The 14,727-nt window shown below is 39.8% G+C and overlaps 4 protein-coding genes and 1 long non-coding RNA gene across 6 annotated transcripts; 4 read left to right on the forward strand and 1 right to left on the reverse strand.

Annotated features, from left to right (window-relative positions):
* Positions 1-596: 596 nt before the first annotated feature.
* On the forward strand, positions 597-2,712 carry LOC145711978 (uncharacterized). The gene is made up of 2 exons (XM_081789666.1): positions 597-1,872; positions 1,916-2,712. The coding sequence occupies exons 1-2, from the start codon at positions 918-920 to the stop codon at positions 2,710-2,712; spliced, it is 1,752 nt and encodes a 583-aa protein (XP_081645792.1). The 5' UTR covers positions 597-917.
* Positions 2,713-3,577: 865 nt separating this feature from the next.
* LOC145711979 (nardilysin-like) lies at positions 3,578-6,651 on the forward strand. Its single transcript, XM_081789667.1, has 12 exons — positions 3,578-3,704; positions 3,743-4,172; positions 4,244-4,591; positions 4,631-4,804; positions 4,844-4,948; positions 5,006-5,075; positions 5,117-5,341; positions 5,402-5,828; positions 5,873-6,114; positions 6,154-6,277; positions 6,320-6,485; positions 6,524-6,651. The coding sequence occupies exons 1-11, from the start codon at positions 3,589-3,591 to the stop codon at positions 6,444-6,446; spliced, it is 2,388 nt and encodes a 795-aa protein (XP_081645793.1). The 5' UTR covers positions 3,578-3,588; the 3' UTR covers positions 6,447-6,485; positions 6,524-6,651.
* On the forward strand, positions 6,592-7,507 carry LOC145711980 (insulin-degrading enzyme-like). The gene is made up of 5 exons (XM_081789668.1): positions 6,592-6,780; positions 6,848-6,973; positions 7,019-7,125; positions 7,167-7,234; positions 7,283-7,507. Exons 1-5 carry the CDS (start codon positions 6,592-6,594, stop codon positions 7,435-7,437), a joined length of 645 nt encoding a protein of 214 aa, XP_081645794.1. The 3' UTR covers positions 7,438-7,507.
* Positions 7,508-7,706: 199 nt separating this feature from the next.
* LOC145711981 (nardilysin-like) lies at positions 7,707-9,984 on the forward strand. Its single transcript, XM_081789669.1, has 7 exons — positions 7,707-7,822; positions 7,861-7,888; positions 8,295-8,834; positions 8,877-9,050; positions 9,091-9,211; positions 9,368-9,654; positions 9,913-9,984. Exons 1-7 carry the CDS (start codon positions 7,707-7,709, stop codon positions 9,982-9,984), a joined length of 1,338 nt encoding a protein of 445 aa, XP_081645795.1.
* A 1,647-nt stretch (positions 9,985-11,631) lies between these two features.
* On the reverse strand, positions 11,632-12,829 carry LOC145710916 (uncharacterized). Of its 2 annotated transcripts, none has more exons than XR_014135099.1 (6): positions 12,714-12,829; positions 12,604-12,667; positions 12,433-12,553; positions 12,087-12,384; positions 11,995-12,047; positions 11,632-11,953 (listed from the first exon to the last, which is right to left on the reverse strand). It is a non-coding gene; the product is annotated as an uncharacterized LOC145710916 (long non-coding RNA). Both variants share the same exon structure in this region.
* Between the last annotated feature and the right edge of the window lie 1,898 nt (positions 12,830-14,727).

The raw sequence follows: 14,727 nt of genomic DNA on the forward strand, positions 1-14,727 counted from the left end.
GAGGCCTACTGGCATAAATAGGCTCTCCGATTCCAGTCTCTTTGTTTTCAAATCTGATGCCGGGAGAATCTCCCCTCAAATCACAGTTAAACAAGGAACAAATATTTACGAAATATGCCTTGATGCAGACAACTTTTCGCATTGCTCAGAAGTTGAAATTCCACTCCACGTCTGGACAAGAGTTACGCTTGGTGTGATACCGATGAGTTCTTATCCTTATGATAGGGTTCTCAATTTAATTAATTAAAATTTGCATCTATTTATGGTAGATTTTGAGCCCTTCGAAGATCAGAAATTTCAAATATTTCTAAATCAAACGAAAGCTGTGGAAACCAAAATTGTCAACCGAGCTCACCAAAGATCTTTGTACGGGTTCTTTTCCGCTGATGACGGGCTAAACCCGGCTCTCGCTGAGCTACGTCGATTTCAGCACACTTCTCATGCGGAACAAATCGGGCTTAACTACGTATGGACATGTGGTGAATTTGGGAAACGGATCTTGTTCAGTTTTTATTTTGAAATTAATTGTTTTTTAATATTTTACTAAAAATAGACACTACCACAAACGCCGAGAAGAATCCGATTTTAGTGTTGATTTTGGCGATGGTGATCAATGCGAAGGAGTTGACTGCGGGGAGCATGCGAAATGCATCGATCGACTACTCGGATATGAGTGCATTTGTGAAGAAGGTTATTTCCTCGTTGATGGCTACTGCCACTTGGAATACTACACTGATCTTTGTCAATATCCTGGAGTTTGTCCGCCCAATTCAAAGTGCCACACGTACGACTTGAAGGACGATTTTGCCTGTATCTGCGATGATGGCTATTTTGAGACTGATTATGGATGCGAAAAACCGATCGAAAGGACGTTCAGTAATGGAGTGACGAAAAGATACATCAGCTCTCCAAAGAAGATGTCGTATTTTGCCGCGAAGGTTTACTGTAAAAACTTTGGAGAAGAAATCGCAAGAATTTCTGGAAATCTTTACAAGCCTTGGAATCTCGCCTGCCCAGAAAACTTGGAAGAGAATATGTGGCTAACAAACTATACTCTAGTCGATTTCGACGAGGTGTTTCTTGGGATGAGCGCAAAGCCTACCGGTTGGTATAGATTCGATGGCAAGCCTTCTGAGTTCATGAAGATGAGGCGGATCTTTCCAACAACAGATTACAAAGTAAAATTGGATAGAGAAGGCGTCTGGCGAACATACACCTCTGCTGAAATCGACGAAAGCTTCGTCATTTGCGAAGAATCAACCGAGCAGAATGTCATGATTTTTCAATCCAGAGAAATTTTTTATCTTGAGGAGCTTCCAAAAGTCTGGACGATGACTTTCGACATGTATCTGGACAGACCAAGAGCGCAAGCATCGGTGGAAAACGGGGCAAATGTGTTTTATGTCACAAATTCGAAGACCTCACAACGAATAGGCATTCCTTCAATTTTTGTCGAAGATAAAAAGGACTTAAAATTTTGCTACGGAGAAAAGTGTATCTTTACTGAATTGGTTATTGAAAAGCTGTTTTCGGTAGAGATGTTCACGGATGCAAATGGATACTTTGGGGTTATGCTTGACGATGAGCTGCTTGAAATAATACCGGTTGATTTGCGCGAAACAAAAAATGTAACCGGATTCGCAAGTGCTCCCTGGTACCGTCAACAGCACGGATGGATAAATAATATGAAGATCATCCCGAAAAAAAGTCGTTCAATTGCTATTGATGAAGGCAACTCAGAATTACAATCTTACATGGACAAGTATTGCGGCAAGTTTTGCCAAAATAGTTTTGCGCGGCGTGTCAATTCAATATGGTCTTGCTACTCGGATATTAATTCAGAAAGCTTAGGATTATACTGCGTCGATAAGAGTAAGTTTAGAACGCGTTCTTCTTTAAAATTATCTGTATTCAGATATGAAGCCAACAATTTGCGAGAAACCAAGCGGAACAAGATGTAATCTGTCGGCAGAGCAAAATTTGTCCAAACTTCTCAAGCTTAGCTATGAGATCATCAAAAGCTTCGGTGTTTGGTCCGACTGCGAAGGCCAAGAAGGATCGATCGGATACCAAGCTCAAAATACACGAACTGGGTACTATGGAAGATTGTGCAATGTTCCCATGGAAGAAAGTACAAGAAAGTGCCTCGGAACTTGGGAAGCGATGAACGGGCAGACATGCGATGGATTCAATAGTGCTTTTTGTAACGTAAATGGAATGAATCTTACTACTCTTGGACTCGATGTTCTTCTTCCACTAGATAACAAAGATGACATGCGAAAACGTATGGGTCCGCTGATTAATGCTCTCAATTCGCGATGGCGATCAAAAGATGGTGCAACTGGTCTTGTGTGCGAAGAATGCGGCTGCACGGGGTGGACAGAATGGAGCGTCTGGTCTACTTGCTATCCTTCTTGCGGGATAAGTTCCTCCCAAAAGCGATCACGACGGTGCTTCGGAGATGAAGCATGTGAGGGAGCTAGCGAAGAAACTCAATACTGCGATGTTCCTTTATGTGATTATTTCAACACATTGTGTAATGAAACTGCTATGCTTCATAGGAGTTCCATGGAGTACTGGGAGAAATCTGTTATTTACGGAGACACTTATGAGTTTGCATCTGCTCGAACAATTGAGACCTGCTTTGACAAGTGCCTCAAACAGCAGAAATGTGTAGCCGCACACTTTGTAACACAAGAAATTGTTTCTTAAAATAATCTTTAGAAATCAGTATTTATATTGAAACAATTTTAGCTTCAGGAACACGACAATGTCACTTGAAAGACAAAACAACGAACTGGTACTTTTCCCATCGTCATCCAACTACAATTGTTGGGGTCAAGTGTGGCCATAAAGTAGAAGCGAAGAAATTCGCGACGAAGTTTTCTGATGGTGTTTATGACGGAGTGCATTCGATAGATGAGTTCAAGCAGGGCAGCTTGAAGAATTTCACAATTGGTAAGTACGAACTCATTGAACTAGTTTAGGCCAGTTCGATCGCTGAAGCTTAGCTCCGACTAGTTCTTCTTTAGCATAGGATTTAAATTATCAAATAATTCAGAACCGAACATTGAATGTGCGGCCGAAATCACTCGGGCATGTCAGGAGCTTTTCAATATCTCTCCAACAGAGTGTGTAGAATACTGCTCTGGAGATCGGGACCTTCCTCAGAGCTGTATCAAGAATTCAGCCTTGCACAATCAACAAAAATGTAACTTTGCTCAATTCGCTATTCTGAAGGCAAGTTTTGAAAAAACGATCACTCAAACTGTGTTTCTTCCATGATTTCAAAACTCAAAAAAAAGGATAAGAAAACAAGATGTCGCTGCAGCATCGACTGTACTCGCCAGCAAAAAGATCTTGCACTTTTGATACTTATGTGATAAAAAATCACAACATTAGACTTTGTAAATAAATATATTAAAAGAATTAATTATTGACCCGGATTATAATCAAATAAATTTATATTTCCTGTCTATAAAATCTGATTATGGATGGCCATCAGATTTTTACTTCCTTTTGGAGAAAACTTCAAAGAGAGACCGTTCGTATACTTTTCAATATATCGAGTCTCTTCACTTTGGTTTCATGGTGAAAGTTCTAGCGCCGCCGGTTCAGGCGGTCGGCGATCAAAATAAGTACAGAGCGATTGAACTTGACAATGGAATGCAATGTCTTCTTATATCAGTTGGGGATGAGACCAAGTAAATGTTAAATGTGTAAAATCAATAACACTAAATAGCCGTGAAGCCGACTACTGCTGCGCGGCGGTAAATGTAGGAATCGGAAGTAATGATGAACCGCACGAAATTCCCGGTCTTGCTCATTTTTGTGAGCATATGCATGCTCTTGGTAGTGGAAAGTACCCCGGCGAGGCGTATTTCAAAAGTTTTGCAGGAGAGAATGGAGGAAAAACAAATGCTTTTACGGCTTCTGAAGGGAAAGTCTCAAAAGTTATTCTCGTTTCAGAGATATCGCATTTTATGACGAACAATATTGACTTCTATAAAGCTACTTGCTACCAGCTTGCAATTATGGGCCAACAGAATTATGAAAAACTACTGGATATATTCTCAAATCTATTTATTGATGCACAATTCGAAGAATCGGGAACAGAACGTCAACTTGCTGCTGTCGATTCAGAGTACGATCTCCGAAAAGAATCTTTTGCTGTAGGAATGTTATTCACATCAAATGTCCCAATGCTGGATATTTTGGTTTTATTTACGATTGATATAACGAGTTGAATAATTTGAAAATAGAACTCGTTTTGAAAGAAGCTTTGATGACAGAAGATCACCCCATGCAACATTTTGGCGCTGGAAACCGATATTCTATCTGGGAGTATCCCCGCGAAGAATTCGGCCTTGATCCACTGGAAGTTTTACATAAGTGGTATCGAAGAAACTACTGCTCTCCTTGGATGAAGCTTGTTCTTCAAGCAAACTTGTCTATCTCAACGCTTCAAGATTATGCCGAAAGGTACTTTGGTCAGATCCCCACTCGTGGTCAGGCTAAACCTGATCTCCACAAAGAACGACACGGCCCGCATCATTCAATTTCACTTGAAAAGATCGTCAAAATCATCCCTGTAAGCTTTGTTTTCATAAATTTTATTATCATTTCTCAGCCTGGAAACGGACCAGACGCGATGCAAATGTACTTTCCTTTACCGAGCTATTTGAACAACATCTCCTGCGATCCCATTCGATTCCTAGAATATGTGCTTACATACGAAGGCCCTGGTTCGCTCAATAGTTACCTTCAGCAACACAATCTTGGCATGCTTCAAGCTTACCAATGGGTAAGTTAAAACAAAGTCATAAATTTACCTTTCTTCAAGTTCGGCGCAACCCGATATCAAAGCGACCTGACAATAATGGTCCAAGGAATAAATATTCAGCAGTGGAAGACAATTTACGATATTGTCTGGAGCTATTTCGATATGGTTCTCAATTTATTTACTTGATTGAAATAATTTGATAAATGATAAAATTGAAATGAGAATCCGCCTGAAGATTTCATCAAATCAACGAGTTCTTCCCAGCGCGAAAAAGTGTTCGACCAAATGTCGAGTAAGTACGAAGAATAACATACTCATCCATTGAATCGTTAGCGATCGCAAACGAGCGTTGGCAGACCAAACAGCCTGAGAATCCTTACCACAACGTTGGCGATACTGCTTACCAAATGCATCAGCGTCGATTTTTCGGAACTAAATGTTGGCTTGGATACACGCCGTTTCAATTCAATAATGATACCATCAACAAGTGTTTGAGAGAAATAAAACCGAGCAACTGCGCTGTTCTTCTCCGAAGTCAGAGTTTCGCTGGAGAAGGCGGTTTCGAGGAACCGGTCATATATTTTAATGCATAAGTAAGCTTTCAGTTATCATATTGAGTAACTGATGGTGACCAAGATGTCGAGGAAGAATACTGGGTGGGAACCAAGTATAAGGTCGTCGACAACAATAATCTTTATAAACCTAAGGATAGTTTTTCGATCATCAACAATATCAATTACGATGAACATATTGAAAAATTTGTCAAGGCTCATCCTTGGCCACGTGAATTCAGTCTGCCAGAAGAAAATAAGTACGTCATCAAAAATCTTCCTCAAAAAGTTGATGAATCGCAATCCTGGCCCTCGCCCAAACGAATTCTCAAATCGACTACTTCCGAACTTTGGTTCAAGACTGATTCTAAATTCAATATTCCGAGGGCCTATATTTGCGTCAATTTCTTGACCAATTTGGCTTCGAAGAGTATCAAAAATCAAGTAATGATGGATATGCTTCTTTTTGCAACTGCGGGTCAGTGTCAGAATAGGTACTCCTCCTTGATTTCAAGGATCTCGATTGATGAATTCTTAGTCATGATTTCACTCTTGCTGCCGAAGCTGGAATAGATTGCAGAGTTTTGGGAATCTTCGCGGACGCGGCTCAAGACAATCGTGTGACGAACAATACTCGTCCTGTTGGAATCATTGTCTCTGGATATGATCCGAAACTTCCTGAAATAATTCTTCGTGCGATGGACATGCTCTTGAAATTCAGACTACACAATATGGATGTCCTTGGGCAGCTAATAAATCAATTGCAGGGGGCTTACCAAGGTTACTTCTAACGACAAACATCGCGTTTTAGTTTTTTAGGGACAATGATAAGCGATCCTCTTCGAGTTTGCTCTGAGCTTGGCACCCGACTTCTCATCAACAATTATTATTCGCTTCCAGAAAGACTCGAATTCACTCGAAATATTTTGCGATCTGATTTTGGGTAACATATAAATTCTTCCCATTTTCATTATGAATGATTCAGGCTTCTTCAGCAATTCATTCACGAGTTCCATCAGTTCCAAAATCAGCTGATCACCAAGTCTTACTATCAAGTTCATATCGAAGGAAACATGACCCAAAAGAAGCTACGAGTGTTTTCCGACAAATAACGAAGCTTGCTCAAGCAAAGGGACCTGGTTCTTTCAAAGGTATAAGATCTTCAAGATTGCCCATTCATGGTTCAAAGTGAAATCTGCCACTTCAACTCCGAAAATCCGCCACCATGCGAGCCCAGTCGCGTGTAAAGTAGCGGGTATGGATCCGAACTCTGAAATGACTTTCTGTTCCCTCACATGGGTCCTTGGCAAACTTCAGTCCTCCAGAAAACTTTCGGCACTTTCTACTTTTGTTGAAAGTATGATGCACCAGCCGGCATTTGATTATTTGAGGACGAAGAAAGCGCTTGGTTACATTGCTGGTTCAAGAGAATGGTCGAGAAGTGGCGTCAAGGAACGGATGGAAAAGCCTGAACTTAATCATTTGCGAGGCGTAATATTTATATCCGATTAAGGCAATCGCTATTGAATGCAACACAAATGTCAATAGAGTCTCTGTCGAAGAAGTAGAAGCTCTCATGACCAAGTGCGCCGTCTTGATGTTGAAGCAGTTCGAAGCGCTTTCTGATGAGCAGTACAAGGTAGGGCGATTATTATTTGAGCATGCTAGTTAACTAAATTTCAAGACTTCAAAGGCTGCTTATGTGAAACTTCTTGCAAAACCAGCGGATAGCATGGATCATTACTTTGGAACAAACCAGATTGAAATTTACGATGGTACTCAACGTTTCAGGTACGGAATAAAAAGTCAAATCTAGGATCAACTGTTTTTAGCCGGAAAGAAGAAGAGTCTGCTGAGCTGATGAAAGTAACAAAGCAAGAGTTTGTCGACTTTTTCAAAGGTGAGTGAAATCTATTGGATGATCAAACCAATGTTAAATCCCTCATAGAATACATCATCAACAACAAACGACGAATGTTCGTTGCCGTTGAGGGATGTTCCCAGCACACCCGACCTGATGGGCTTTTCAAGCACTTACCTCTTGAAAATGCAGACTACACTCAAATATCAGACTTTGCATCGATGTCTTCTTCCTTCTACTAGTGAAGACTTTTCTTTTGTACTTATTACTGTAGATTTTTATACTGTGAAAATACTGTAAATGCTTTTTGAGGTGTAAATATTGACGATGAAAATAAATTTATATGTTTTTGATTTCCATGTGGTCATTTCTTCTGAAAAAGATTTCTATTTCCTGTCTCTTTAATAAAATGTCGAATACTCTTCTGTTTCATTTCCTTTCGGAAAGAAAACTTGTAAGAGAAGCTCATATTGAAAATATTCTTTTACTCTTGAAGATCTCATAACGCTCTATGGTGAAAATTCTGGCACCACCAGTTCAGGCGACTGGTGATCAAAACAAGTACAGAGCGATTGAATTGGACAATGGCATGCAATGTCTTCTCATATCTGTCGGCGATGAAACCAAGTAACTCTTAATTGATAATTATTCTTACATAAAAAAAGTCGCGAAGCTGATTACTGCTGCGCGGCGGTAAGTGTAGGCATTGGTAGCATTGATGAACCACATGAAATCCCCGGTCTGGCTCATTTCTGCGAGCATATGCATGCCCTTGGTAGTGGAAAGTACCCCGGAGAGGCTTATTATAAAACCTTTGTTGGAAAGAATGGCGGGAAAACGAACGCTATGACTGCTGAAGAAGGAAATTTTTCAAAAAAAAAAGAATTTCTATTGAAAAGAAACTGTTTTGAAAGGTAGTATGACCTCAAAATTCGGCCAAGTATAATTTGATTTTTTTTATTTTTCCTAACACTACTCCTAACCCGGGGGCTTCGCCCCCCGGGACCCCCCTAGGTAAAAGAACACAGTTCCTAGCCCTAAGGCCTAACCTAGGGGCTTCGCCCCCTTCGAACCCCCCCCTAACACTAACCTAAAATAGGGGTGGCCGAATTTTGAGATCAAACTACGTTTTGAAATGATTATAGCAACTTGTTATCAAATGGCGATCATGGGACAGCAAAACTATGAAAAACTCCTGGATATATTTTCGAATCTTTTTATCGACGCCCGAATGGAAGAATCCGGGACAGAACGACAATTGAGTGCGGTCGATTCTGAGTATGATCTTCGCAAGGCAGGTATGACAGGAAGACTTGTATTGCAAGAAGCTTTGATGACGGAAAACCATCCGATGCGACATTTTTGCGCTGGAAACCGATATTCTATCTGGGAGTATCCACGAGAAGAGTTCGGACTTGATCCTTTGAAAATTCTCGACGAATGGTATCAGAGAAATTATTGTTCTCCTTGGATGAAGCTTGTTCTTCAAGCCAACTTGCCTATGTCAAAACTTCAAGAATATGCGGTTAAATTCTTTGGCCAAATACCTACCCGTGGACAGACCGAGCCTGGACTTCACAAGGAACCTAACGGACCACATCATTCTATCTCGCTAGAAAAAATTGTGAAAATCGTCCCTGTAAGATACTTTTCTTATTAAGTTTATCTCAATATTTATAAGTTTGGAGCCGAGAAAGACGCGATGAAAATGTATTTTCCACTGCAAAGCTACTTGGAGAAGATCTCCTGCGATCCAGTTCAATTTTTAGAGTATGTGCTCTGTGATCAAGGGCCTGGTTCGCTCAGTCGTTACCTCGAAGAGCGCGATCTGGGCAAAGTGGAAGCTTTCAAATGGGTACTGTAAGCTCAATGAGAAGGGTTTAAATTCATTTCAGATTGGTGCAACTCGGTATCAAACCGATCTGACAATAATGGTCACAAGAATTGATATTCAACAGTGGAGAATAGTGTACAACATCATTTGGAGCTATTTAGATATGGTTTTCATTTTACTTCGTAATTAATATGATATTAATAATATCCCCGTAAAAACACATGAGAATCAATTGCAACATTTTATTAAATCGACGAGCTCGTCTCAGCGCGAAAAAGTATTCAATCAACTGGCTAGTGAGTAAAAATACCTGAGAATTGCTATTTTGAATTTTCTAGCAATCACGAACGAGAAATGGCACACCAAACAGCCTTCGAATCCGTATAACAGAGTTGTAGACACTGCTTATCAAATGCATCAGCGTCGATTCTTCGGAACAAAATGTTGGCTTGGTTACACGCCCTTTGAGTTCAACAACGATACCATCAACGAGTGTTTGAGAGAAGTCAAACCGAGTAACTGCGCTATTCTTCTACGAAGTTCGACTTTTGCAACAGAAGAAGGTCTTCAGGAAGAAAAATGGGTTGGAACCAAATACAAAGTCGTGGAAAATAAAGAGCTCTATGTACCAAAGGAAAGTTTTTTTTATTTCCTTATTATTATTAAATCATTATAACTTGGATAAACTTATTGAGTCGAAGCCATGGCCTTCTGAATTTCGTTTGCCAGAAGAAAATAACTACATCACTAAAAATCTCCCTCTAAAAGTCGATGGCTCACAATCATGGAGATCGCCGAAGCGCATTCAAAAATCTGCAGATTCCGAACTTTGGTTCAAAACAGACTCAAAATTCAAAATCCCCAGGGCATATATTTGTGTCAGCTTTCTGAACAAATTGGCTTCAAAGAATCTCAAGAATCAAGTTATGATGGATATGCTTCTGTTCGGAATTAGAGATCTGTATCAGAGCAGGTACTCTATTATTGACTTCCAATAGCAGTGATCTTCATTTTTAGCCGGGATTTCACTCTTGCTTCTGAAGTGGGAATAGATTGCCAAATCCTGGGAACAATTTTTGATGTAACGAAGAACAACGATCACGATAGCTCTATCGTTAAAAAGCCCCATGTCACCAACGATACTCGACCTGCCGGAATACTCGTTTCTGGTTATGATTCCAAACTTCCGGAAATAATTCTTCGAGCTGTTAATATGCTCTTAAATTTCAAAATCGAAAACAACGATGGTCTTGAAGAACTTGTCGATCAATTGCAAAGAGCTTACCAGAGTATTTTTTTCCTGAAAAAAAACTTTCTATAATTTCTTTAGGTACAATGATATGCGATCCGATCCGAGTTTGCAATGAGCTAGGCACTCGTCTTCTGGTCAACAATTATTACTCGCTCCCAGAAAGACTTGAATTTATACAAGAAGTTGTGCTCTCAAATCCCTCGTAATATTTTTTCTTTTAATTGATTTTTATGACAATCTAAGCCCAAGCGAGTTTATGGAAGAGTTCCATCATTTCCAGAAAGAATTTATTAGAAAATCGTTCTATCAGGTTCATATCGAAGGAAACATGACCGAAAAAGAAGCAACTAGTGTTTTTCGGCAAATAAAAGATCTTACAAAAGCAAAGGGACCGGGCTCTTTCAGAGGTAAGAATTTTTGCGCCTAGGAAATTAGTAAAATCATCCAGTTAAATCGACTATATCACCTCCGAAAATCCGCCATCATCCAACTCCCATCGCTTGTAAAGTAGCGGGCATGAATCCAAACTCTGAAATGACTTTCTGCTCCCTCGCATGGGTTCTTGGCAAACTTCAATCATCAAGAAAACTGTCAGCGCTTTCCACTTTCGTCCAAAGCATGATGCACCAGCCAACGTTTGACTGGTTGAGAACTAAAAATGCTCTTGGTTATATCGCCGCTACGAGGGAGTGGTCAAGAAATGGAATCAAGGTCGATAAACAGAAATTGTATTCGCCGAGATATATTTATTTATTAAGGCAATTGCAATCGAATGCAACACAAATATTAACCGGGTCACTGTTGAAGAAGTAGAAGCACTAATGACCAAGTGCACAACATTGATATTGAAGCAGTTCGAAGCACTCACTGAAGAGCAGTACAAAGTAGCGCAATAATAATTTAAGCAAACCGGAAAATTTTATTTCAGTCATCAAAAGAAGCTTATGTGAAACTTCTTGCTAAGCCAGCCGAAAGTATGGACAGCTACTTTGGAGCAAATCAGGTCGAGATATTTGATGGAACTCAGCGTTTCAGGTAAAAATGCAAGTTTTAAGAATGAAAGTCGTCTAAAAGCAAATTTAGACGGAAAGAAGAGGAATCATCTGAGCTGCTGAAAGTGACAAAAGAAGAATTTGTTCGGTTCTATAAAGGTACGCCACATCAATTTTATCATTTCACGAGTTTACAGAATATATCATCAAAAATGAACGGCGAATATTTGTCGCTGTCGAGGGTTGCTCCAAGCATACACAAGCGAATGGACTCTTCAAACACTTGCCTCTCGAAAACACAATCAAAGACTACGAGCAAATCTCAGACTTCGGAGCAATGCCATCAGCGTTTTATTGATCGTCAATTTATTAACATTTTTTTACAAGATAAAAATTATACACGAGTCGAATGTACATGAGTTCAATTACATATTTACAAAGCAGAAAACATTATTCTTTGACCAGTTTTTCCACGAGGTCATCTACGTTTTCATCCGTTGCTCCCCAGACGATGATCTCCGTCAGAATCGGCTGTCATGTGGTCAATTATCTTGTCTCAAAATTTTTTTAGCCGTTATGTCTGCGGATTAATCATTTTAGAAATATGAAGACCGTTCCAAAAATCTATATTCTTCTTCGTTATTTATCGTCGCCAAAACCTTCGATCCAACGCCGATGGTCTAGGAACATTTTAACCTTTTTTGAAGTTTTTGAAATCTACCTTTCTAGCATTTTGATTCTGCCCGAAGATAAGTGAAAGTAACAGATGTAAGTCTAAAATACAATCAAACATAGAATAGAAGTATTAGCAACCTGATAAGGATCCTTGATTTTTGAGATGATGAGCGCCTTCTAGTGGAAGATATTCAAGCATGGTATAGTTTTTCTTCCATGAGCGGATATTCGAAACAAAGAAGCCAGCTTGAAACACGAAAACTTGGTTTGGTTAGATTTTATCTCAGTTTGAGAATAAATCATTTTCGCGTTTTTCTAACTCTGTCCTGCACAGAAAACTGTAAATTGGACCATAGTCATCAGGTGCCAGACTGTGACCGACTTGTAATAACAATTCGTCGTCTGCCATCGATTTCCCTCGTGGTGGTAATTGTAGCTAGAATGCGCACGTGTGAGGTGTTTTTATAAAGAACGTGGCTTTAACCTGGGCGGCAAGAGGCAATTGTAACCATCTCTCTCCTTCAGTCCGATAACAAACCATTTAAAAGTAATAAATGCGCAGATGGCTGTGAGAATAAGACCCTGGATTCGGTTCATAAACACAACTTAAAATTAGAAGATTAGTGATGCCCAAAGTAACCTTATAATAACGTACTTCGTACCAAGTCTTTAGAATGACTCTGCAAGTCCATGACTTCTTTCAACTCGACAAACTTTTCCTGCAATTCAATATTTATACTGCATTGTAAGCAAAATTAAAAGGACCTGGGTCTTATTTTTGGACCAGATAACTTCGGCTTCCTTTTTTAGATTCCATGCGTATTCGCGAGTCTGGTTTTCAGCGTAAGCTTCCTTTTATTGAGTTCGATCTTTTCCGATTTTTAAAAAGAATTATTTTATATACGCGCGTTTCTTTTATTACACAGCGGAGATGACAGCAGCCGTGATTAGGGAAGATATTTTCATTAATAAAAAATGGAGCATTTTAGAGAATACAAATATATTTTGCTCAGTCTGCCTTTTTATATTTTCAATATTTGCCTCTCCAAACAATCAAATATTGGTTATCAAACTCAATCCTTTGCGATGCGGGAGCCGATTCTTCCCGAAGGCTGGTTCATTCCCACAATAAAACCATTTTCAGAAGTTCCATCATCGCTCATGTCGGTCTTTCCCATCGATTCGAGTCTATCGATTCTTCGTCGTCGTATTGAATCAAGATTTCTTGAGTCTCTCACACATCTTCCGTTTCCGAGCTTTGGGCTCAATCTCGGCGATGACACAGGTGTAATGGGCCCTTGTATTCCGCCTGCTTTGATGGTCATCATTGAAGTTTTGCGAGCTTCTTCTTCAGCCTTCCGCAGCTGCTTCTCTTCTTTTTCAGCACAATCGTTCAAAAATTTTGAGATCTTTCGTAGGGTCGAAATCAGCTCGCCTAAAGCTTCGTCGATTCCATCGATGAGATATTCTGCTTGAGAAGCTCGTTTCGCAGCGGAAATCTCCCAGCAGATTTTGATCCACAAGCCAACGAGTGAAAATGAAAAAAGAATGTAAGGAAACAGCTTTCAAAGGGATGAGAAAAAAGAAACTCAATACTCGATCCAGTCTATTGAGTTATTGACAACGTCCGACAATGGACTATCTCCAGATTTTCTGGCAATCTCAACCCTGACTTGAAATAAGACATGTCTTTTTTATCTAGAACCAATTCGTCCCCCTTCTGGACGTAAAGAAGTTCTCCTGATGTTTCATTGACATTGTAATGCGTCATATGCGCGTAGCAGTACCCATTTATAAAGTTGTAATCGGCCAGTTTATACGTGTCGCATTGCTCCGGTCGATTTCCTGATCTTTACAGAGTTCTCTTTGATTTAATTATAAGATAACGTGATATTCTTGAGAATTCAAAAGAATCCTGGACCAGTTTGATCAAGTACTGCTTGTCAAAACTGGTTCCAGCTCGGAAATTCGAAGTGTTGCAAATTTGACATGTGTGATAATCAACAATTCATCGAGAACCCTTGTCCTTCCTCTATCAACAGAATGCAAAGAGCAGGTAATGAGCTCAGGAGAGAAGTTACTCCCTGAGAGAAGAAACAAAATCGACAAGATCGCCGCCGGGGCAGCAGTCATCAGCGATGCAGCAACATTGTCACCCCGAAAAGTTGCCTATTTACGAGTTCGAATGTATTTCAGTTTTAATTGAATTCGCTAAATTATTTAGGCGCTATTTCCCGCAGCGTGTCGGAGGCCAAAATATGCACCCGATCGCTTGTTTTTGTGGTACATTTACTTCCTTATTGAGCTTACTGTATTTCGAACTCCTTCGCATGATCGAGATCTTTGCTCCACCGGTGATGTCATCGGAGACGGCAGATGCGGCATTGGCGACGAATCCAGGCAAACTCATTGTTACTTTTCGATGTACTACGTTATCCGATGTCGGCCTAGAAAAATAAATTCATTTGTGAAATCAATGAAAATAAAAATTATAACTATTTTTTAAAGCAAACTTTTAAGAATTATTATCATTCTCTAACCCCACTCCTTCTACTGTCATCTAACAATTAAAAAATGACATCGACGATTTCTCTTTTGAATACTTTTTGAATGCAGTTTTCTCTGACTCGAAATTCTCTTTTTCTCGTATCAAGTGATCCTCCTCTAGTGATCAATACTAGCCAGAGTATCGCCCTGGTGTATTCCAAAATTAAGCAACTGTATTTAATTGCCCCAAAAGTTACAATCAGTCTTTCACGGCTTATCCACTTACTGACCG

Source organism: Oikopleura dioica, chromosome 1 (assembly GCF_907165135.1).
Source record: "Oikopleura dioica chromosome 1, OKI2018_I68_1.0, whole genome shotgun sequence".
In the NCBI taxonomy this organism is placed as follows: Eukaryota; Metazoa; Chordata; class Appendicularia; order Copelata; family Oikopleuridae; genus Oikopleura; species Oikopleura dioica.

Excerpts from the sequence above, each read along its gene's own strand:
- LOC145711979 (XM_081789667.1), top strand. The coding sequence starts at position 3,589 with ATGGTGAAAGTTCTAGCGCCGCCGGTTCAGGCGGTCGGCGATCAAAAT. Across the intron at positions 5,342-5,401 it reads GAGTTTCGCTGGAGAAGGCG|TAACTGATGGTGACCAAGAT; the intron begins GTTTCGAGGAAC and ends TATCATATTGAG. Across the intron at positions 6,115-6,153 it reads ATTGCAGGGGGCTTACCAAG|GGACAATGATAAGCGATCCT; the intron begins GTTACTTCTAAC and ends TTAGTTTTTTAG.
- LOC145711980 (XM_081789668.1), top strand. The coding sequence starts at position 6,592 with ATGGATCCGAACTCTGAAATGACTTTCTGTTCCCTCACATGGGTCCTT. Across the intron at positions 6,781-6,847 it reads GAGAATGGTCGAGAAGTGGC|GCAATCGCTATTGAATGCAA; the intron begins GTCAAGGAACGG and ends TATCCGATTAAG. Across the intron at positions 7,235-7,282 it reads GTTTGTCGACTTTTTCAAAG|AATACATCATCAACAACAAA; the intron begins GTGAGTGAAATC and ends AATCCCTCATAG.
- LOC145711981 (XM_081789669.1), top strand. The coding sequence starts at position 7,707 with ATGGTGAAAATTCTGGCACCACCAGTTCAGGCGACTGGTGATCAAAAC. Across the intron at positions 7,889-8,294 it reads CTGATTACTGCTGCGCGGCG|GGGTGGCCGAATTTTGAGAT; the intron begins GTAAGTGTAGGC and ends AACCTAAAATAG. Across the intron at positions 9,212-9,367 it reads TATGGTTTTCATTTTACTTC|CAATCACGAACGAGAAATGG; the intron begins GTAATTAATATG and ends TGAATTTTCTAG.
- LOC145711978 (XM_081789666.1), top strand. The coding sequence starts at position 918 with ATGTCGTATTTTGCCGCGAAGGTTTACTGTAAAAACTTTGGAGAAGAA. Across the intron at positions 1,873-1,915 it reads ATTATACTGCGTCGATAAGA|ATATGAAGCCAACAATTTGC; the intron begins GTAAGTTTAGAA and ends ATCTGTATTCAG.